This window comes from Mandrillus leucophaeus, unplaced genomic scaffold (assembly GCF_000951045.1).
Source record: "Mandrillus leucophaeus isolate KB7577 unplaced genomic scaffold, Mleu.le_1.0 Scaffold72, whole genome shotgun sequence".
Taxonomy (NCBI): domain Eukaryota; kingdom Metazoa; phylum Chordata; class Mammalia; order Primates; family Cercopithecidae; genus Mandrillus; species Mandrillus leucophaeus.
The window spans coordinates 4,616,743-4,639,995 of NW_012107808.1; the positions used below are offsets into that span (position 1 = coordinate 4,616,743).

General features: G+C 46.8%; 3 protein-coding genes across 10 annotated transcripts in view; 1 reads left to right on the forward strand and 2 right to left on the reverse strand.

The window, feature by feature from the left end:
* CPSF3 (cleavage and polyadenylation specific factor 3, 73kDa) overlaps nt 1-562 on the reverse strand; it is a 51,223-nt gene extending 50,661 nt beyond the window's left edge. Inside the window, exon 1 of one of the 2 annotated variants that reach the window (XM_011965324.1) lies at nt 33-562. In XM_011965324.1, the coding sequence (XP_011820714.1) occupies nt 33-82 (50 nt within the window). In that variant the 5' untranslated portion in view covers nt 83-562. The remainder of the gene's footprint in view (nt 1-32) is intronic. The other variant, XM_011965323.1, reaches the window with a different exon arrangement.
* On the forward strand, nt 276-19,457 carry ITGB1BP1 (integrin beta 1 binding protein 1). Of its 7 annotated transcripts, none has more exons than XR_001004371.1 (8): nt 280-472; nt 4,852-4,958; nt 9,273-9,351; nt 11,106-11,242; nt 15,545-15,637; nt 16,167-16,316; nt 16,861-17,072; nt 19,428-19,457. XR_001004371.1 is itself a non-coding variant. In XM_011965319.1 (8 exons), exons 3-8 carry the CDS (start codon nt 4,887-4,889, stop codon nt 16,930-16,932), a joined length of 603 nt encoding a protein of 200 aa, XP_011820709.1. In that variant the 5' UTR covers nt 558-1,362; nt 3,437-3,546; nt 4,852-4,886; the 3' UTR covers nt 16,933-17,106. The 7 variants fall into 7 exon arrangements, 6 of the variants coding, with proteins under 6 accessions (XP_011820710.1, XP_011820707.1, XP_011820711.1 ...); XM_011965319.1 differs by lacking the exons at nt 280-472; nt 19,428-19,457 and adding exons at nt 558-1,362; nt 3,437-3,546 and having other exon boundaries at nt 16,861-17,106; XM_011965317.1 differs by lacking the exon at nt 19,428-19,457 and having other exon boundaries at nt 16,861-17,106.
* Nucleotides 17,587-23,253, reverse strand: part of ASAP2 (ArfGAP with SH3 domain, ankyrin repeat and PH domain 2) — a 175,623-nt gene continuing 169,956 nt past the window's right edge. Inside the window, exons 26-28 of the mRNA XM_011965316.1 lie at nt 22,715-22,803; nt 22,150-22,272; nt 17,587-20,023 (exon numbers count right to left, since the gene is read on the reverse strand). Of these exons, the coding sequence (XP_011820706.1) occupies nt 19,949-20,023; nt 22,150-22,272; nt 22,715-22,803 (287 nt within the window). The 3' untranslated portion in view covers nt 17,587-19,948. The remainder of the gene's footprint in view (nt 20,024-22,149; nt 22,273-22,714; nt 22,804-23,253) is intronic.

Sequence of the window (23,253 nt, forward strand, 5' to 3'; positions counted from 1 at the left end):
TGGCCTCATTCCCTCTCTCGTTGGTCCCTTACAGAGGTCGGATCAGCAGCTGGTCGCTCTCCTCAGCAGGAATCGCAGACATCCCGAAAGTGTGAGGGCGAAGCGGGGGCGGAGAACAGGTCGCCGGGGTCTTCCTAAATTGGAAGGTAAATAAAGAAAGAAGAACCCCATCCAGCAAGAGCACAACTTCCGTCACTCCGGAGCCCGCGGCACTAGACTCCTCCCCTCGACTTCCGGTTGGGGGACGTCGCTTGCGAAGCTTCCCACCACTCGGGGTCCTGGAACCGGGGGCGGGACGTCAGGACTGCGCCTGCGCTTAGTCTCGGAGGCGGGGTCCGGCGGACGTGGGCAGGAGCGTTGGAAAAGCCGGCGCTGGAGCGGGAACGGGGGTAGCTGCCTGAGTGCCGGAGGCCGCGGCGCTCCCACGCGGACCCCGAAGCTCACAACCGGGGGATGGGCCCGCGGCTGCGAGGTGAGCGCCCAGCCCTCGTCCCACTTGGGGCCGAGCTCGCGGAGGCCTGACGGGAACACGGCCCCGAGAGCGGCGCGGACGGCCGGGAAGGATGGGTGGGGCCGCAGGGAGGGCGGGGGAGGGATGCCTGGGCTCCGGCTGCGTTCTCTGCGGGTCCGCGCTCCCGGGGCGCGGGTGGAGGCGCCTGGAACCGCGGGTCGGGCGTGGGCGTTGTGGACTGTAGCTTCCGGAGCCGCTGCCAGCCGGGAGAGGAGGCAAGGCGGGCAGCGCGGGCCGTTTCCCTGCCTCTTCGTCTGCCTCGTTTCGGCCGCCTCCCGCCTCTCAGGGTCGGGGTTGTCTGTCCGCTTCGCTGTCACATCCTCCGCACCCAGCGCGTGGAAGGTGCTCCATCACGGTGACAGACAGGTGCCAAGCAGGCTGGCGTCTGGGAGGAGCTTTGGAGCCGGCTCTCCCTAGGCCCTGAGCTTGGCCCCATCCGTCCTTACCCTGGTGACCCTGGGCAGGTCACTGACTCTTCGGGCGCTTTGGCATCCTCGTTTGAAAGGGGCTGTTATCCTTCAGGCTTGCTGGTCAGTGAGGTTGAGAGGGATCTGTGCACCTAGCACCGTGCATGGCACGTGGTAGGCGTTTGGTACTTGGGAATTGCTGTTGGGGTGTTACAGACACCCCAGAAAGTTCTCGGCTTCAGTAAGCGCGTCCCCTGCCAGGCGCCCTGGCTGTGCAGAGAGGAGTCCCTGAGCTCCGCCTTTGACCAGCGTGCAGCTGGGAGAGTGAGATCAGAGACCACAGCAGATCGTGGCGCTGTGATCAGGGGTACACTGAAGCTGTGGGTCCCTGAGCCCAGCCTTGAGATCCCAGGAAGGCCTGCAGCCTGAAAGGGGCCTTGAAAGGTAAGAGGTAGCCAAGTGCCTGAAAGGTGAAGGGTGTCCCGGGCACTGCAAAGCAGGGGCGACTGGAGCATCGCTCTGAGAACCACGAGCAGCTTTGCCTTGCTGAGATCAATTAACTGTGCCCGGGTTGTGGAGGATGGAAGTGGAAAGGTGGTTAGGAGCTGCGTCCTGGAGGACCTGGCGTGTCCTGCTGAAGAACGTTGACTTTGATCTCTGACTTTGGAGAACCAGTGAAAGATTTTCAGCAGGCTAGTGGCATTAGATTTATGTTTGAAAGAAATCATTTTAATCGTTTTGGCTGCAGTGTGGAGTGGATTTAAAGTGTTAGGGAATCCAGTAGGACAAGGTCCCTTACCCACGAAATATGCTTGGGTTTGTGAATTCCTTAAATTCATGCCAAATTTTGTATGGATGTGTATTTTTGTAGGGTGAGTATCCATCACACTGATCAGATTCTAAAAAAATGGTGTCTGTGCCCATGGTCTAGGATGACATGGGGCCTGGTGGAGAGCTGGCTCAGAGAGCTCTTCCCGTGGGGTATACAGTGGGTCTTGGTGCCAGATTGGATATGGGGCCTGAAGGACAGCAAGGAATTCATGATTTCCTGGCTTCCCCCAGCAATAATAGAATTTCCTAACGGGGAGAGAAGAGGAGAGGAGCAGATCTGGAGGGGAGGATGATGGTTTCAGTTTGAGACATCTTTGCATTTGACGAGCCTGCGGAGCATCCAGTCGCCAATCAGGATCATTGGCCTCATTTTGATGCATGAGTAATTTTGAGGCAAGAATGATTTGCTTGAGAACATGCATCAAAATTGCAGCAGATATCAAAGACTTTAATAAATGCTGCTTTTTCCTAAGCCCCTGGGTTGATGATGAAAAGAAAGCCTTAAGGAGTTGCTGAGGCATTGTGGTGTCATGATTTTCATATCAAGGGATTTGAGGAGACACTTCAGGATTGCACTAACAGTAGAATCACATTTTGTTTTTAAAATAAGTTTTGATTTAAAATTTAAATCATATTTAAAATTGTTACCTATATGTAAATATGTATTTATATATACTGAAGTATCTGATGCTTAAATACGTTATATATCATCAACATTTTAACCCATCAGCGCCATTAACATGGCACTTTATGCTGCTACATTAACCTCGTTTTGTGCAGGCCTTGGAATAAGGCTCTCCTGCCGTCTCTCACTGACTAGTGTCCTGTGCTGGTAAAGTTCTTTGCAGCAGTCACCCGCAGTCGTCTTCCAACGCATCTCTCTCTTTTTACTCTTATCCTATGGAGTTAGTTCCCTGCCTGGCAGCCAGGGTCGTTGTTTAAAAAACAGAAGACACCTAATTGTGTCGCTAAACTGCTTTTTAAAAGTCTCCATTCCGGAAGATCACAGCAGATAAGCAAAAAATAAATAAAAAAACCTTTAGAGTCTTCCTCTTAAAGTCCACTGTTACCACAGCCTGCCTGGTCTTCTGTGGCACTTTGTCTGGGCCCATTGCTGTCCTCCTGCTCCCAGACAGCCTTGACTATTCCCTTGGGCCCCGTCTCCACCTGCACAGCATTGCCTCCAGGCTATTTTTGGCTGCCCTCACTTCATTCAGAAAAAGATCTAGAGCATCTTTTTCTGGAATACCCACCCCTTCCTTCCTTCCGTCTGTGTCTCCTTAACTTCTCTTAGTTTTCCTCATAGCAGTTGTTTCCTAATAACATGTTTTATGTGTGTTTTTCTTGTTGGTCTGTCTCCTCCCGCTGAGAACAGGCTCCTTGAGGTCAGGGGCTTCGTTTGGTTCACTGATGCGTCCCTGGCATTTGGTAGGTGCTCACTGACTATCCAGAAATGAATGACTAAATCAGATTTTCCTGATACCCCACAGCAAAAACATAGAAATAAATCTGATGATGAGGCTGATTAAAGAGCTTGGACTCAGGGGTCAGACTCGGGCAAGTGGCCTAATGTCACCCCCTAGTAAGTGGGCTTCGAGTGGGGTCTCCAAATACAGAGAATCTCTGGGTTGCGGCAGGGACTTTCACTGACTGCTGCCTGAGTCACTCGTTCTTTTTCCTTCATCAGGTGCATTGTTTCTCTGAAAAGCATCGCCCAGGTCAGAATGAAAGGAAACTCTCTGTGCAGACCGCTGTATGTGGGACCTTGAAGACGGTCAAATAGTGTTCAATTCTATAGCAAGCAGCTTTTCTTGTTCCCTCTGGAGAACACAGTTTTTGGTAAAAATTGGTCAGGTTATCTTATTCATAAATCCTCTTGAAAGACATGTCACAGTTCCCTCATCTGTAAAAGGCAGATTACAGCCCACCTTCTGCGAGCCCCTTGAGGGTTAGAGCCCTGCAGAGTGTGTGGCATATGGTTTGCCCTTAAAAAGCATCAATAGAGCAAATGAATATGTCACAAGGTTATCATGAGGCTGTGACAGTGTAACTGTCCCGGGAGTTCTGTGAGCTATGCAGCTTCATATAGGTTAGTTAATGTGCCAAGTATAATCTATGCTCTCCTATGCAGTCGGCAAGGATGAATCTTACGTTTCCAAGGCATTATTTATTAATTTCAAAAAAAGAAATGTGTAACATAGACTCTGGGAAGCAAGGTCATCTCCTTAGCTGCCCTTAGTAGAGAGGGGGGTGAGGCGCTGGCACCTAGGAAGGTCTTTGTGTCAGCTGTTACTTAAAGGCATTTCAAAACTTCCAGAAAAATGCACATTTCTGAGAGGTGTATATATCTTAACCCTACCAAGTATAGAATGTGAAGCTGAGAGGCTTACTGAAGCTCAGTATCTCGGCTGAAAATCCAATGTGTCACAGCATATTTTGCTAAAATCTTGAATCAATTGAAGAGAAGTCAGGCCCTTGAAATTTTGAGAACTAGGTGACATGTCTAATACTTGAGAAAAGTGCTTTTCACATCTCTAGGACAAGGTTTCTGCCTTTTTTTGCTTATTGGGTTAATTTTTTGTAATTTAATAGGAAAGAATGAAAAGGAATAGTATCCAAGGGAAAAGTTTTATGTTTTATAGAAAAGGAACACACCCATGGAACTGGAAGGAATTGATGATTTTTATTTCTATTATGCGTAAAGTGATTTAATGTTGCATTTCCTGATGTAGCTGTAACCAATATCAAAGTTGCTTTTCCTGGCTGGGCATGGTGGCTCACACCTGTAATCCCAGCACTTTGGGAGGCCAAGGGGGGAGGATCACCTGAGAGCAGGAGTTTGAGACCAGCCTGGCCAACATGGCAAGATCCTGTCTCTACAAAAAATGAAATTAGCTGAGTGTAGTGGCACATGCCTGTAGTCCCAGCGACTCGGGGAGGCTGAGGTGGGAGGATCACTTGATCCCAGGAGGTTGAGACTGCAGAGAGCCATGTTTGTGCCACTGCACTCCAACCTGAGTAAGAGCAAGACTCTGTCTCTTAAAAAAAAAAAAAAAAAGTTGCTTTTCCCGATGTAACTGTCACCAATATTTGTTTTTTCAGGGGATCTTCTCTGGATCAAGAAATGGTGGTGAAAAATGTTTCGCAAAGGCAAAAAACGGCACAGTAGTAGCAGTTCCCAAAGTAGCGAAATCAGTACTAAGAGCAAGGTAGGGAAATGGAATTTGGAACAGAGTCATAAAGCAGGGAGAGTTTTGTTTCTTCTGGCTGATATTGTATGGAGGATACCGACCATGGGCAGACCTCCTGATAATCTTCAAACTAGGTGTGTTTTTACATTTACTTTTTGCACTAGAGATGCATTCTATGCTTAGCTTCATTTTATCTGTTTTGGTAGGTTTTCTGAAATTCTTAAATCCATTAAACTAGATGGGACATGACCCATCTAGTTTGGTCTCGTTGAAATGAGCACTGATTTAAAAAATTTTAAATGATAGAAATTGCAGGCATTAAGGGGCTAGACCTCTTGAATTCTAGGGCTTGTGGTGTGCATAATCAGTTTCACTTAAGAGTGCGATTGGCAGATACCTGTATACTAGAGAGTTCGAATGCTGTTGGAAGGTAAGCATGGATTTAGTTCATGCCGAACAAACCTTTGAGGAGCTATTCAACTGGCAACTTTTGTCTCAAAGAATAAAGTGATTTCTTTTTGACTGACAGATATTTTTCAATATAAGAGTACAAAGATAGCTGCATTATATTTGTTCTAGGTTTTTGACACCAATTTTGTTGGTGTTTAGAAAAATAGCATTTTTATTTCTACCTCCCGGACAATGGCACGTGAACACTCATTCATTCACCGAGTATTTACTGAGCATGGCTGTATGCCAAACTCTGTTTAAGGGGCATAAAATAGAGTGGTTAGGGGGAGGGAAAAAATCCCTGGCCCCAGAGCTTCCATTTCAGATGGGGCAGAAAATAATGAAGAAATAAGTAAAATAGAGAATTTCAGATGGTGGAAACTAACACGGGAGGAAGAAACTACAGGAATGGATGGGGTGGGAGATTGGGAGAGGGGCAGTGTTCAACAGTCTGGTAGAAAAGGTCTTATTTTCAGGCCGGGCACAGTGGCCCATGCCTTTGGGAGCCAAGGTGGGCAGATTACCTGAGGTCAGGAGTTTGAGACCAACCTGGCCAAAATGGTGAAACCCCATCTCTACTAAAAATACAAAAATTAACTGGGCATGGTGGCACACACCTGTAGTCCCAGCTACTCGGGAGGCCGAGACAGGAGAATTGCTTGAACCAGGTGGCGAAGGTTGTGGTGAGCCAAGATCACACCACTGGACTCCAGCCTGGGCGACAGAGCAAGATTCTGTCTCAAAAAAAGAAAAGAGACGGTCTTATTTTATTTATTTTTTTTGCTGCCCCTCCTCCCGAGAAAAGGCCTTGTTTTCTTGGTGGCATTTGAGCAGGGGCCTAGAGGAGAAGTGGGGCCATGATAAGATCTGGAAGGATCGTGGTTCGGGGAGAGGAGAGAGCAAAGGCCCATGGGAGGAGCGAGCCTGTGTGTTTAGGGGGCAGCAGGGAGACCAGCGTGGCCTGGGCAGGGCAGGTGCAGGTGTTGTGAAGACCTGGGATTTTACTCTGAGAAGTAAAGCAGGGGCGCCTGGGGCCAGGGAGTGACAGAATCTTACGTAAGTTTTGTTGGGGGTCACTTTGGCCACTATGAGCAGGGCAAGGGCAGGAGCAGAGACTGCTGGGGAGGATGTGGTAAGAACCTGAGAGATGATGGGGGCTTGGACAGGGTGTGAAGGAAGTGCTAAGACCTCAGGTTCTGCAGAGAGTTCCAGGTGGGCACTCATGGGACCTGTGGATGGATGACGATGGCTTGTGGAGTATGCGGAAAAGAGTCATCAAAGCTTAAAGCCTTAAGATAGCAGGTGCTGTGGGAGGCAGAAAAAGTGATTCACTCCAGGTGTTTCTGCCTGGATGCCAGATACCACTTGAGACATGATTGATACCCAGAGACAGTGAATAATTCAGAGAACGCGAAGGTGTGTGAGGTAATGACAAATACTGCTTCGGGGATTCCGAGACTGGGGAGATGATAGGCCTAAAGTTGTGGAGGAAGTTGTATTAGTTGGAGTTCTCCAGAGAACCAGTAGGATGTGTTTCTATCCTAGAGAGAGATTTTGTTGTATTTTCAAGGTTTATTTTGAAGAATTGGCTGATGTGACTGTGGGGGCTGCAAGTCCGCAATCTGCAGGGCGGGCGGGCTGGAGACCCCTGGGAGTGGAAGTGGCAGCTTGAGCCCAAAGGCAGCCTGGAGGCAGCTGGAGGCAGACCCTCCTCCTCGGGAGCCTGAGTCTTTTTCCTTTAAGGCCTTCACCTGCTTGGATGAGGCCCACCCACACTGTGGAGGGTCCTCTGCTGTGCTCCGTGTCTGCTGGGGTAGACATTAATCTCATTTAAAGAAACACCTTCACGGCAATGTCTTGACTTGTATTTGACCAAATATCGGGGTACTTAGCCCAGAGAAGTTGATATATAAAATTAACCATCACAGAAGTCTTCCTGAAAAAAGCAGTTAGTGAATGAGACCTTAAAATATATGGGTCAAATAGGCATAAATGAGGAAGGGAGTTAGACATCCCAGGAACAGGCAGGAAGGTGGAGGCCGTGTCCGGTCTGAACAGCCTCTTCATGATTTTCCACCCTTGTGAGTGCTCTAATTTTAAAGCTGTGTGTTCACTCAGTCCCAGGACCAGGGTGAGGCACAGCATGGAAGGAGGCGTCTCACAGGGTCGCACAAGGCCCCCTCAGGAGATGCCTCCCTACACTTTTCATCCTGGGTGCCTGCCGGGCCTCCCATGCCCCACATGTGCCATGCTATTAAATAACAGCCACACGTGAATGAGGCAAAGACACACCACTGCCACTCAGTTTCCAGTCAGGGCAGGGTGAGCTGGCATATCTCGGCGTGGCGGAGCTGGTGGGTGGCGTTGTAACCAGAAGCACAGAAACCTGACATTGTAGGAGTCCTGTGCAGCCTTAGAATGGGGAAGCGAACCATGTTCTTGGAAGTTTTTGAACTCCTGGAACTGGTCAACACAGAACCTCCCTACTGCCACTTCCTCAGCCTTAAGCGTGAGGACTCCGCAGGGGAATCTCACCTGTGTGGCCCAATGTCTTGTTTTATTTTTATTTTTGGAGATGGAGCCTCACTCTGTCACCCAGGCTGGAGTGCAGTGGCGTGATCTCGGCTCACTGCAACCTCTGCCTCCAGGTTCAAGCAATTTTCCTGCCTCAGCCTGCCAAGTAGCTGGGACTATAGGCATGCGCCACCACGCCTGGCTAATTTTTGTATTGTGTTTTGTTGTTGTTGTTTGTTTTGAGACGGAGTTTCGCTCTTGTTGCCCAAGCTGGAGTGCAGTGGCGTGATCTCAGCTCACTGAAACCTCTGACTCCCAGGTTCAAGCGATTCTCCTGCCTCAGCCTCCTGAGTAGCTAGGATTATAAGCACCCGCCACCATACCCAGCTAAGTTTTGTATTTTTGGTTAGAGACGGGGTTTTACCATGTGGGCCAGGCTGGTCTCGAACTCCTGACTTCAGGTGATCCACACGCCTCAGCCTCCCAAAGTGCTGGGATTACAGGTGTGAGCCACCATGCCCAGCTGTATTTTTTTTTTTAGTAGAGACGGGGTTTCACCACGTTGGCCAGGCTGGTTTCGAACTCCTGTCCTCAGGTGATCCACCCGCCTCAGCCTCCCAAAGTACTGGGATTACAGGTGTCAGCCACCACGCCCGGCCACAGAATATTATTTCTAAAGAAATTGGGAGTATAGCTCTGAGGAACAAACTCCCTTTACATATGATTCTATTTTGCTCAACACTTGTGTTGTTTTTTTGTGACAGTTCACATGATAGTCTACTCTTCTCTGCCAGTTAGCCCCTGAATTCCTGCTGCAGGCCAGACTTGAGTTGGAATAATTGCAGAAGCACTGGACCAGAGACCTAGAATTAAGAGACCTAGGTTTGAGATCGGAGCCATTTACTAGATGTTACCTTGGATAAGTCACTAAACGTCTCTGTCTCCTTCCTCATTTATTAAGCAGGGATCATGGTCCTTGCCTGGCTTTCTGCACAGGGTTTGTTTTGGGTTCAGCGGAACTCATGTGAAAGCAAGGCGAGATGTTCACAAGAATATTCTTAGAAGGCATCTTGTAAGGAGGTGGTGGTAATGGCTTCAATTTAGGCTAAGAATATTGCCTCCACGTTTATCCAATATTATGTCGTGGGACGAACGAACAGTTGGGATTATGTGATTTTTTTTTTTTTTTTGAAGTTTGTTGCAGAATTTGTCTTAAGAAAAATCTGTCACAGTCGATATGCCTGAATAATTGGCATGATTTCGTATATGTCAGCTCAACTCTAATAAATAATTTGAATGGGTTAGAGGACTTCAGAGAAGACACGGCTGCTTTTGTGGAGGTTTTTTACTTGTTTTTCTGTTTCTCAGTCTGTAGATTCTAGCCTTGGGGGTCTTTCACGATCCAGCACGGTGGCCAGCCTCGACACAGATTCCACCAAAAGCTCAGGTACAGAAAAGGGTTGGATCATTGATTGTCTGTGCTTTTCATTGATGTTCTTGTGGTTTTACTGGGGTAGCGCGAGTTCTTCAGTATTTGTGGCTTTCTTCCTCTCCTTTGCCACTTTTGACAAGAGTTTAGAAGTGGACCCAGATTTGGTGGGACATGGGCTGAGGGTGTGGTGTGATTGGGGAACCACATAGCCTTTGGAGATTGGCACAGGCACATGGGCAAACTGGAAGTTTCAAAATAGTTTTTAAAGAAATGAGGTGGCAATAAATACATACACCTACTATGTACCCACAAAAATTAAAAGAAATGGGGTGGCAGAAGGTGAATTCCATTGGACTTACGTTGTCTATGGGGAATAGGGCAAATATCTTGGTGATTAAAGGGCTAAGGAGCCATTCATTTACCCCAAGGAACCCAGAGATTCACCAGCTCATGACCACCACCAACACAAGTAATTAAGGGAAGGATCTGGCCGAGACCCTTGTAGATATTTATGCAGCTGCCCAAAATTAGTAGATCCTTAGAAACAGGCTGGGCGTGTTGGCTCACGCCTATAATCCCAGCACTTTGGGAGGCCAAGGCAGGTGGATCACCTGAGGTCAGGAGTTTGAGACTAGCCTGGCCAACATGGTGAAACCCCGTCTCTACTAAAAATACAAAAAATTAGCTGGGCGTGGTGGCGCATGCTTGTAATCCCAGCTACTCGGGAGGCTGAGGCAGGAGAATTGCTTGAACTCAGAGGTGGAGGTTGCAGTGAGCTGCGAATCACACCACTGCACTCCAGCCTGGGCGACAGAGCGAGACTCCGTCTCAAAAAAAAAAAAAAAAGAAAAGAAATCAAGAGGTGACTTCTAACCCAAGCTCCCTAAGTAGCTGGTGGCTAACTGGAAATATATTCATTTTCTTGTCCAAATTCCTCTTTTTCTCTCAGGAGTTGTCCTAGTGAATCTGTAACAGAGAATGTTGGAGCATTAAGTCCATTGTCTTTACTGCCAGATGCCTTTAAAATTATTAAAGTTGTGGGCATCTTTTTATTACATAACCTAAAAGTAATCATATAGTATTTCCTTAATATGGTTGAGATTATAAGTCGTTTGTAGTAGTTTTTGTATTGGCTAGATTTTGTGGCACACACACACCTCTTCAACCGTTGCTGTTAGGTTAAGAGACTTCCTGCCTGGCATTATTCCATCGACATTAAAAAGAAAAACTATGTGGTCTTTTCTGATGGAATGGTAGAGGAAGAGTAGGCTTCCTGAATGAGGAAAGAAAGCTAACATGGTAGGCCAGGCACGGTGGATCATGCCTGTAATTCCAGCACTTTGGGAGGCCAAGGTGGGAGGATCGCTTGAGCCCAGGAGTTTAAGACCAGCCTGGGCAATGTAGTGAGACCCTGTCTCTACAGGGGAAAAAAAATGGTGAAGAGGGACAAAGAACCAAAAATAAATATCATGCATCATAAAGGTAATCATTATGTAGTAACCTTTTCTTTACTGTTTGTTTTGAAGGGAAGGTTAATATTTATTCCTGTTATTGAGACCTTTGTATATTATATTTAGTATACCATGAGTCATAAAGGGTTAGTGAAATTTTAAGTTCTTTCCCATTATATACAAATATTTTGCATTATAAAATTTGTAATTAGTGGTTGTGTTCTAATGACTGTCTGGTTTTTATTTGGGAAGGGACTGAGGATACCCTGTAATGCAGATATTTCTTCTGAAGTCTTACCACTTTTCTTTCATCTTTAGGACAAAGCAACAATAATTCAGATACCTGCGCAGAATTTCGAATAAAATATGTTGGTGCCATTGAGAAACTGAAACTCTCTGAGGGAAAAGGCCTTGAAGGGCCATTAGACCTGATAAATTATATAGACGTTGCCCAGGTAAAAAAAAAAAAAAAAAAAAAAAAAAAATTCCTTAACTCTCTGGTTCTGAGAGTCTGGGGAGCCAGCTCGTGGCTTTGGGGCAAAGGCTCACTCCTCGGGTCCACTGGGTGCCGCTCCACTTGCTCTGGACTGGAAGCCCCCACATCACCACTGCACATGTGCGTGAGCGCTGAGCTGCGTAGGAACACGGGCGCCGTTCCTTCCTTCCAACACGGTACTTTTTTTTTTTTTTGAGACAGAGTTTCGCTTTTGTTGCCCAGGCTGGAGTGCAATGGCATGATCTTGGCTCACTGCAATCTCTCCCTCCCGGGTTCAAGCAATTCTCCTGCCTCAGCCTCCCGAGTAGTTGGGATTACAGGCACCCGTCACCATGTCCAGCTAATTTTGTACTTTTAGTAGAGACAGGGTTTCTCCATGTTGGTCAGGCTGGTCTTGAACTCCCGACCTCAGGTGATCTGCCCACCTCGGCTTCCCAAAGCGCTGGGATTGTAGGCGTGAGCCACTGCGGCCGGCCCACAGTACTTTTTAATTTTTTTTTTTTTTGAGATGGAGTCTTGCTCTGTTGCCCAGGCTGGAGTGCAGTGGTGCGATCTCAGCTCATTGCAACCTCCGCCTCCCAGGTTCAAGAGATTCTCCCACCTCAGCCACCTGAGTAGCTGGGATTATAGGCGCTGGCCACCATGCCTGGCTGATTTTTGTATTTTTAGCAGAGATGGGGTTTCACCATGTTGGTCAGGCTCGTCTCGAACTCCTGCCCTTGTGATTCACCCGCCTCGGCCTCTCAAAGTGTTGGGATTACAGGCGTGAGCCACCACACCTGGCCAATCCTTTTTTTTTTTTTTGAGACAGTCTTGCTCTGTCATCCAGGCTGGAGTGCAGTGGTGTGATCTCGCCCCACTGCAACCTCCACCTCCCGGGTTCGAGCGATTCTCCTGCCTCAGCTTCCTGAGTAGCTGGGACTACAGGCGCGTGCTGCCACACCTGGCTAATTTTTTGTATTTTAGTACAGACGGGGTTTCACTGTGTTGCCCAAGCTGGTTGTGAACCCCTGACCTCACGTGATCCACCTGCCTCTGCCTCCAAAAATGCTGGGATTACAGGCCTGAGCCACTGTGCCTGGCCTATTAATACTTTCTTTATGGGGCTGATCAATCCTATTTAAATGAGGAGCTCATTGTGGTGACTGGTTATATTCCTTAGGTTCTTCTTTTAAAATAATCTGGCACAACCTTACCGTACCACCATCAGACCAGTTTTGTCTCTGAATAATCTAATTCATAATGATGTCGACCTAACATATCTGTTTATTCATGCAAGGTTTCTAACAAGAATTGAGATGAGTGGGTTTCAAAAAGATAAAATCAAGACGATAAAAAATAATCATCATGAAGGAAAATTAAGAAGGAAAATTAAATCAAAAGTATAAGGTGTAAACTATATAAGCATGAAATTTTATAAAATCTGTACCCTTGCCAGTGGTGGAAGTGCATGAGCCAAAAGACTTAGTGAATTCGGTAATGAGAGAAAAAAAGAAAGTAAATTGTTTCTGGAGTTTCTAGAAAACGAAATTACATTTTTATGTGCGCATTAAAAGAGGGATATTACTGCAATAAAAAGATTCCTTAACTTCAGAGAGTGTTAATCTGAAGAATGTGTAATCTCTTAAATCATGGAGAATGAGAATATGAAATACAACGTGGCAGGGCATGGTGGCTCACGCCTGTAATCCCAGCATTTTGGGAGGCAGAGTGGGGAGATCACCTGAACCCAGGAGTTCAAAACCAGCCTGGGCAACACAGTGAGACCTCGTTTCTACAAAAAAAAATTTTTTAATTGTTGAGTGCAGTGACTCATGCCTGTACTTTGGGAGGCCAAGGCGGGCAGATCACTTGAGGCCAAGAGTTCAGGACCAGCCTGGCCAATATGGCAAAAACCCCATCTCTACTAAAAATACAAAAATCAGCTGGGCGTGGTGGTGCACGCCTATAATCCCAGCTAATCCGGAGGCTGAGGTTGAACTGCTTGCTTGAACTCAGGAGGCAGAGGCTGCAGTGAGCCAAGATTGTGCCACTGCACCCTAGCCCTGGGTGACACAGTGAGACTGTCTCAAACAAAAAAAACACCCGTCTGGGCACGACCCCGTCCCTACAAAACATCTAAAAAATTCAGCTGAGTGTGGTGTTACGCACTGGTAGTCCCAGATACTCAGAAGGCCAAGGCAGGGGGATTCCTTGAGCCCAGGAGGTCAAGGTTGCAGTGAGCCATCATTCTATCACTGCACTCCAGCCTGGGTGACAAAACAGTGAGACCGTCTCAAAAAATCTGAAATGAAGTCTCATATCTTTATGAAAGTAAAGGAAGATACTTATGTCTGAAGGACAACATCAGTGAATCTAAATTGCCATTTAAGAGAGAACTCGGGCTGGGCGCGGTGGCTCAGGTCTGTAATCCCAGCACTTTGGGAGGCTGAGGTGGGCGGATCACGAGGTCAGGAGATCGAGACCATCCTGCCTAACACGGTGAAACTCCATCTCTACTAAAAATACAAAAAAATTAGCTGGGCGTGGTGGCGGGCGCCTGTAATCCCAGTTACTCGGGAGACTGAGGCATGAGAATTGCTTGAACCTGGGAGGCGGAGGTTGCAGTGAGCCGAGATCGCGCCACTGCACTCCAGCCTGGGTGACAGAGCGAAACTCCGTCTCAAGAAGAAAAGAACTCATGGGAGTCTGGACGAGTGAAATTACTATCCAGCATTTGTTGGAAATGTAAGGTCATTCCAACAAACTACATTAAGTCCTCGGGTAACCTCGCTGACTGGTTCTTGGAAAACCATCTAGATTAGTTCCTCCGGTATCTCGTTTTTCAAGGTCATTTTGTTACAATGTTTTCTGATGCTGAAGAGAAAAAAACATGGTTTTGTTATATGCATGGTTTCGCTTGAAGTTGTTTCCAAGAACTAGCCGCAGTGTTCAGTGTGGTCTTACCATAAAAGCAACAACCGGTCTGAGTGTTGTACTGAAGGATCAATTATTTTCCTCTCAAAAATACACCAGCATTATTTTCATTCCTATAAGGACTGCTCAATTTCTCATATCACCATAGAATTTTTGCTTGCTAAAATTCCAGTATTGACAGTAGCATGACTGTTATCCCATACCGTGATTCTTGGAATTGCTTTAAACCTACTGTGGGAAGCAGTTGGGAAGAGGGTACTGTGACATTGTGGATGCAACTTATTTACTATGATTTCTTCAATGTGAGCAAGTGGTTCCTCCAAACCATTTACAGTATGGAACATCCATAGGTTGCCAACAGTGTCTTCTGTTAGGGAAGACGAAGTAGGTGGTATGCTGGTCTGGGAGCTGAGACTGGATCGTCCAATAGGGAAGCCGTCAGGGATTATCTGCCGTTTCTGAGTAGCTCAAAACTCCGATTCATGTTTTTGTGAGTGGAGTAACTGCTCATCAGCAGCACTTGCCAGCCCCAAGCCCTGAGGCCTGGGATCACCAGACACGCCTTCCCATCTGGGCAGGGTATGTGGGCTCTGCTTCCTGATCATCCCACGTGCTAACACTGGTCCACGCTATGGAAGTGAAGACCTTAATTTTTCTAATGTAGATATTTTAACCTCAGCAGGATCTGTGAGAGGCAGCTCAGTTTGTAATTAGGATTAACACCAAGACAGACAATATGCATGAAAGGGATGGATGTGAATTTTGCTCAGAGTTGTGGACTGTAAAAATGGGGCTGGGCACAGTGGCTCATGCCTGTAATGCCAGCACTTTGGGAGGCCAACTTGGGAGAGTTACCTGAGGCCAAGAAGAGTTCAAGACCAGCCTAAGACAGTACCATCTGTATTTAAAAATAAATTAATGGCCCACACGGTGGCTCATGCCTGTAATCCCAGCATTTTGGGAGGCTGTGGTGGGCGGATCACTTGAGGTCAGGAGTTCACGACCAGCCTGGCCAACATGATGAAATACAATCCATCTGTACTAAAAATACAAAAACTAGCCAGATGTGCTCACTTGAACCCAGGAGGCAGAGGTTGCACCGAGCTGAGATCATGCCACTGCACTACAGCCTGGGCGACAGAGTGAGACTCTGTCTCAGAAATAAACTTTTTTTAAATGGGGGGCAAATGTGTCTTCTGCCTCTGTGGAGAGAAACTCTTGCCTGGCTCTGTACCCCACATTCTTTAAAGGGTTTGGGCTTGTGATGGCCAGATACTCGAGTAGTCAGAAATAAGACTATAATGTAATTTTAATCTTTATCATATACTTTATTTTTACTTTAAAGCAAGATGGAAAGTTGCCTTTTGTTCCTCCAGAGGAAGAATTTATTATGGGAGTTTCCAAGTATGGCATAAAAGTATCAACATCAGATCAATATGTAAGTAATATAATTTATTAAGAAAATTACGTTTTAGATAACAGGGAATTCAGGCCATTAAGAGCCCCCTTCTAATTAGGGCCACTCCTGTTTGCAGTGATTGGTTTGTAAACAGTCGTGGCAGTTGGTCTTAAACGTGACCAATTTCTTAGGGTGAATAGGGGCCTCCTTTTCTCTCCTGTGTTGGAAGGGTCCATGCAACCTGTCCCCGACCCCCAAACTCACACAGATGCCTCCGGATGCATTTTCAACCAAGGGCCCCTCATCAATTAAGAGCAGCTGTCAGCTTGCAAGGTGGGCACAGACACTGGGATAGTCAGTTTAGATCACTCCACTCCTGTCTTGCTGGGATTTAAAAAGGCGTGATCCTGAAGGCAAATTGCCCAAGACTGAGCATACAGGAACATCCCCTGGGGTGAGAAACCTATGGATATGCTGTTTCAAGCCTCACTCTGCCTGGGAGGGTGTGTCATTAGGACTGACAAACATGTGAGTCCTGATCTCTCGGAATCTTTCCTGACTTCTGCAGGATGTTTTGCACAGGCATGCTCTCTACTTAATAATCCGGATGGTGTGTTACGATGATGGTCTCGGGGCGGGAAAAAGCTTACTGGCTCTGAAGACCACAGATGCAAGCAATGAAGAATACAGCCTGTGGGTTTATCAGTGCAACAGCCTGGTGAGACTTTGTTACTTTGGTTAGCTGCTTACTCGTCGTCGCAAAACCCAGGGACTACTGTTGTTTTTGAAGGCTGAAGAAATACAATCCATTATATATGGAATATCTGGCCTGGGGATAGGGAATGAATATTAGGCTGGAGGTCAGCCAGCTGGCAAGACAGCGCAGGTTTGTGAACCATTTCTGTTAGGGCCAGTGGCAGCACTCACTCGTGCCTGGATTTAAAAGGTAAACAAAGCAGCTGAGGAAAAGCGTATCCTCCAGGGGCCAAAGGCTCCCTCCATTTCCGAAAGCTGTTGCCGTCTTAGACTGCGTGATCAGCCTTCTCAGGCTGCAGTCGCTGTTTGCTCCTCTCTGAAGGAGGGCAAAGGGCCCACGTGCAGGGAAGCTCATGGTGTGGGTTCCACTGACCTGGGCAGGCATGTGTTGTCAACTTGCTTAGGAGAGGTCTTAAGAGGGTTAGGTGTGTGCCTCTGCTAGCCAAATTAAGTTCATGAAGAGATCAGCGAATGTTGCTCTTACTCTATCTTTTCACGTTATGTAGGAACAAGCACAAGCCATTTGCAAGGTTTTATCCACTGCTTTTGACTCTGTATTAACATCTGAGAAACCCTGAATCCTGCAATCAAGAAGTCAACTTCATCTGAAAGTTCAGCTGTTTTCAATCTGCAGTGCTGAAGTGTTATGCAAATAATGAAGTGATCCCTTGCTCTAGGTTTTCTGAAGAAGATGGATTGTGTAAAATGCTGATCATTTGTTTATTAAAATGTGTCATATTACAGTGAGTTAACTCTCAATGAAGTCATCTACTTTCTGGGATAAAAAAACTTCATTTGTCTTTTTCAAGTCCAAATAAGCTTAAGTGTCACAGAAACCTAGGTGTCCCAGAGGTCCTTTCAGTGACAAACACTGAAGGCCTGCCTGAGGAAGACTGATGACATGTGTTCAGTAGTGGCTTCCCAGTGACGTGGGATCACTGGCATGGACCTCTCTCCGGCAGAGGTGTGGACAGGAGACCAGGATTCATGCTGGTTTGGAACAGTGACCTTGGCAACTTAAGACACACAAAGTAGATTTTCAGAAGTGTCTGGTCAAGATAACATGCTGGCAAACCACAATTCTTAGAGTTAAGAGAACCTTAAAGGATTACCGCTCGTGCTAAAAGTAGTATGTGAAGGATCTCATGTACAGTATGATAGTGTACCTTTTTTTTAAAGGACTGTCAATATATAAAACTTTAAAGATTAAAAACATTAAAAATAAAACCATGTCCATTTAAAAGTATTTTATTTTTTTCCAGTCAAATGACTAGTTAACAAGAAGAGTAAACTTATTAAACATGCTCTAGTTATAAATCACTGCATTAAGGACAATGAAAATAATCAATTTTGGTTATACAATATATACAGTTGTGCTGCAACCAAAGTAATCAGGTGAATGAACTGAATATCATACATCTCAAAATAGCTTCCTAAGCTGCATATTATGTTATCCACCCCTTAACAGATCACACAGTAACTCTTAGTCTGTGTACATATTCTGAGCCGTCATCCCAGATCTGATGGAGAATGGCATGCAAAATGCCAGAATCCTGCAGCTGCAGTATGTGAAACATAAACTTTAAATATAAATAGATATCTACAATGTTTTTCTTTCTCTCAGTTGCTTTTTTAATTTGCAAAGAGCAAATAACTAAGAAAGGATATTAGCAGGGACGTTAATATAATTTCTCCTCTGTTAAGAGTACTATTAGTTACTGCACAATAGCACCAAATTGTAGACTGGAAAAATATTTCCTAGATATTTATGTACCAGTGAACCTGATAGATTAGTTTGGGACTGGAGTTCTAATGTTGATATCAATCAACTTTATTCCTTATATAGCTGGCACCAGGTGGTCAAAGGCTGACTATAAAATACAGATGGAGGAGGATTGTTAAAATAGACATAAGTGCACTGTGCAAAATACATCTGTTTACTTAAATCTATGAGAAAATTAAATGAAGGGTTCAAACAACAGAAATTAACAATTAGTGAAAACAGATGTAGTGCTTTAATTGAAAAAAAAAAAAAACTACAGATCTAACACATTTTTACCCAGAACTTTGAAAGGCAAAAAGCGATTGCTATACATCATAAAACATTCCAGTTTGTTCTGTCTTCCTTTATAACAACAAAAAACGTACAATGCCAAAAAAAAAAAAAAACCAAAACTCTACACAGAGTCTTGCATAATAAAGACAAGCTGCTTCAATCAAATGTACCATCACAACAAATGCGGCAACAGCACTGCTGCCCCACTTTCCAAGCCTACACTCAATTTATTCCTTTACTTGTGTTAAAAGTCCAAGTGGGCATCACAGGCCTCTTTATTCTCAGCCAAAATGTCCAATATTCCTACTGTGAATCTTACCCTCACAATTACTAAATAGAGGTATGACAGTCAAGTTCATTAAACTAATGAGTTTTGGTTTTATAATATACAACCTAATCCCCCTACTACCACCCCAAGTAGCTTAAGAATGATATGATGGCCTTAAATAGTAAAAACTGGGATGTTTGGGAGTATTTTATTATCTGGGGCCTATATATTTCTGATATGTTCTTGATTATAAACAGATGGACAGATTCGATTTCAAGACAGTGTGACTACCATTCCTGTTGGAGTATTATATAAATACAAGACACTAAACTGAGTAAACATTCTCATGGGCTAGAATGGGGAAGGTAGTGGTACACTCAGCAGGAAACAGCAAGTGATGGGTTAATACAGCGTGGTCTGCGCCACAGAATTCTACTGGGTACAGTTGCTTTCTGTGTGATTCAGCAAGTTCAAGAAGGCAAATTCCGAAACATCTAAAGCATATAAACTAATTTAAAAGAACTGTTTTGCAATCCATCATCCTTAGTTTTTAACCAAATTCAGGAAATGCAGTTTTATATAACCTGGAACGGAACGAACTGTAGTTACCCTACGTTGTCATAAACCATCAGTAGTTTTGTTAAGTATGATTGTTCACAACAGGTTATACACACATGCAGAATATAGTGATAGCTGCAACCTCACAAATTAGGGCTAGAAAGTACAATGCTAATGTGTAAATTTCCAAGTTGTTTTTTAAACACTGGGTGGATTTCAAAGTAATACGTGTCTTTAAAGGTGAACTGATGGCATTTTATTGAGAAAGTCCAGAGCTGGGCTATGGACTTCTGAAGCAGCAGTTGACTGGCCATCTAAAATAATAATTGTGCTAAAGGTCACCACTCCAGAATTGGGCCAAGGAATGCAGGAAGAGTTTATTTCCAATACACTCAATGCAAACATTTTTAGGTTTAGCAAATTCCGTAGAGGCAGGATCTTGATTATGTATAATAGTTAAAATAACTTTTCAGTTCACCTGTTGGGAAATTCAGTTTTTCCTAATAAATGCATAGCAATGTTTCGTGAAAACCACAAATTATAAAAACAATTACTGATATGTAAAAATTGCCTCAGTTTTTAAAACAGAGCAGTGGCATTAGAGAACATGGGCTACCGTACAAACAGTTCATGAAACTGGTTATCTGGCAAGAGTTTTGGTACCAACAACAAAACAGGAACATAACTGTTAATGCTTTTGTTCAGTAGCAATTCAGTCAGCGATAAAGTGCACAAATGACACTGGGAATGCGCCTTTGCGACCAGGATCTCCATCAATGTGGCCAATCTGAAATGGAACAAAGTGTAGGTTGCTATTAAAATTCCAAATGTTGGTGGAAACTTTGAAGGGCATTACACAGAGCATTTGGTGAAAAAAAGCACGACTGGTTCAGAAGACTCTCTTCCGACAAGAAATCACTTGGGTAAAACATCCAAACGATTTTTGTCCTTTTTTCCTCACCACATTTCAAATAGTGCAGGCCTCTCCTGTGGAAGGAGCTCTTCCCAGCCGTGCCTCAGACGTTCACTCGCAGGGATGGCCACCCCCACCTGTTCCTGGGAGGCACACAGGTCAGCTCTCTGATCACTACTCCCCGCTGGCCTTTTTTGAATGAATGAATGAATGAATGAATGAATGAAGGAAGCCGAGTGTCACAAGTCTGTGAGCTGCAAAGTCACTGAAAGTGGCAAAGGTATAAGTTGGCCCCATTTCACTGAGTCAAGCGCTTGTGTAAGGCTTCACTCTATCCACTTACGTTTGCTCTTGGGTAAATTATATCCAAGTATGATCTCAAGAGTGTAAATGATGTAGGCAAATAAAAGGCTAAAAACAGCCAAAATATGAACGGTGGGCTTTTTGCAGAGTGGTGGGGGGTTGCTGTGGCTATGGGCAACTTCTGTTTTCTGCTTTATGCCTCTATTTTCCAGTTTTGGAAATGAGCAGGTATTTTCCACATGGCTAAGCCTGTGGTCAGGCTGGCGCCCTGTCCGGATGGTGGGTTGTAGGCAACTGTGGGAGCTGGCTGGCAGGGCTGGCTCTGTGTGCAGGTGGGTCTAGTGGGTGTGTGGATGGGAGGGGGCAAGTTCGGGTCCTCACGTGCTCTATGCAGCCAAGCTGAGCGCTCTCCTCACCAGAGCCCAGGTGCTGTGGCCCTCCCTGTGCCTGTGCTAGAGTGAGGCTGATGGTGGGAACTCTGGATCCACACTTTATAATTTATTTATTTAGAGATGGAGTCTGGCTCTGTCACCCAGGCTGTAGTGCAGTGGCATGATCTCGGCTCACTGCAACCTCCCCACTGAGGGTTCAAATGAGTCTCCTCCTTCAGCCTCCCGAGTAGCTGGGATTACAGGTGCCTGCCACCATGCCCAGCTCATTTTTTGTATTTTTAGTAGAGAACCATGTTGGCCAGGCTGGTCTCCGACTCCTGACCTCAAGTGTTCCGCCTGCCTTGGCCTCCCAAAGTGCTGGGATTCTGGGGGTGAGCCACCGCACCCAGCCCACAGACACTTTTAATCCATTAAGGGCAAACGAGGCCACAGGAAAGGCCGGTGAACCCAGCCCTGCCAAATGAAGGCAGCGCTGCCTGACCCTGAGAGCTCACAGCGCCTCTGGAGGCTGAAGACGTGCAGTTTAAACACTAGTGGGAGCTCTGCAAGGGACAGCGACTAAAGACAGTGTCCAAACTCCTTGCACTTGACAAAGCAGTTCCCCTAAATCCTGTGAGTTCCCAGCTGAACTGTCCGCTCTGAGCTCAGAGGCGGAGCCATGCCACTTGCATCTGCTGTGTGGTGGGCTCAGCCTGGGGCTGTCTGCCTGCGCCCCATTCAAGCCGGCTTGTCCACTGCCCTCACTGTATACAGCTGCCGCTTAGTGGGTGCTCACCGGATCATCTGCACCAGACTGTGTGTGTGACCCCCTTTCACAGATGATCCCACTAACGCTTAAAGATAAAAGCAACCAGCCCCAAGCCACCGGCCCATGAGTGGCCAAGTCTGAATTCTTAGGTGGCCGGTGCTCATCTTGTTCCCATACCCCGCTGGACGCCTGGGCAGCCACAGCTCATTTCAGGACCAGACTCATGCCTGGGGCTCTGTGCTCTAGGTCAGCACCTTCCAGACACCTGATCCCACGAATCCAGCAATGGGGAGTGATGGCCTAGAAACTCAAGGCCTCAAAATGACGGAGTCTCACTTCAGGCCCTCATGGGTGCTCTGGAAACTGCACCCTAACAGGGGAAGCAGCCACCCTGGGGAATAATCAGGCCTGCTCAGAAGTGGGTGTCCATGGAGGAAGCAATTCCTGAGGATGCTAAGGGGCAGAGGCACCAGGAACCATGTCTGGACTGCTCAGGCTGAGAAAATCTCACCTGCGAGCCAGCCCCCAGGAACCTCCCGGGCCCACCCCTGACTCACCCACCACTCCTGGTCCTCCTCCCCGTCCACGATGATCACATCCCCCTCGGAGAAGGTTAGCTCATCGGGGTTGTCGGCCACACAGTTATAGAGCGCTTTCACCCGCTTAGGCTTCAGCTTGGTCTGTGTCAGGAGAGGGAACAAAGGTTAGCATGGCTGCAGCCCTCAGCTCTCAGGGCAGAGCTCAAGCACCCTGCCTCCCCCGGTCTCAGGAGCCCCGTACCTAGGCCTGAGAAGCCCGCAGATGCCAAGGTGGGGCAGGTCAGTGCAGCTCAGGAGCCAGGGAGAGAAAAGGGAAGAGCTCCCCACCAAGCAGAGAGAAGGGGCCAAGGGCTGGGAAACAAAGCGGCCGGGGCAGGGCACTCTGAGTGGGCCCGTCCTGGAGCTGCGATGGGAGGGCCAAACCCACCGGTTGCCAAGATCCAAGCAATCAGGTACCAAGAAGACCCCTGTCCAGCCCCCAACCAAGGGAAGAGGGGAAGGCTTGCTTCCCCTGAGCCCTTGTGAAACCGCCTGCACCCTCCTGGAGAGAGCAGAGGGGCAGGAAAGGGGGCTCGTCACTTACTGCCTGCGACTTCCTAGGCATGGGTGCAGGGGGCTGCAGGACCATAGCATTGGACAGAGGACCCAGAGCTTCTGTTGCAGAAAGATCCACTGTAGGGCAAAAATGAAGCAACTTAAGACATCCCATCAATCATAACCATGAGATGTAAACAATGGACAAGCCACAGGGTGTGTCTGAAAGCAGGTTTCCCCCCAGGTGTTCCCATCTGTTGAGGGAAAAGGGAACCTTCTGATTTGGATGCAGCCCTTGCAGAGCTCGTGTGGCAGCCAAGTGTCCCCCAGTGGGACCCCCCTGTCAGCAGGAGGGGACAAGGTGAGGGGCCCCAGAGGCCAAGGGAGTGGGGAGGATAGCAGAAGGGAAGGAGGGAAGAAGGCAGGAGGGAGGAGAAAGGCAGGGAAAAGGGGGAGAGGAGGGGAGGGGAGGGGTGGAGGAAGGCAGGTGGCGGAAGAAGAGGGCATGAGACTATGTGGGAGAGGAGGAGAAGGAAGCAGGGGAGGAAGGCAGGAGTGGGGAGGAAGGCAGGAGTCGGGGGGAGGAAG

Excerpts from the sequence above, each read along its gene's own strand:
- ITGB1BP1 (XM_011965317.1), top strand. The coding sequence starts at position 4,887 with ATGTTTCGCAAAGGCAAAAAACGGCACAGTAGTAGCAGTTCCCAAAGT. Across the intron at positions 4,959-9,272 it reads AAATCAGTACTAAGAGCAAG|TCTGTAGATTCTAGCCTTGG; the intron begins GTAGGGAAATGG and ends TCTGTTTCTCAG. Across the intron at positions 9,352-11,105 it reads AGATTCCACCAAAAGCTCAG|GACAAAGCAACAATAATTCA; the intron begins GTACAGAAAAGG and ends TTTCATCTTTAG.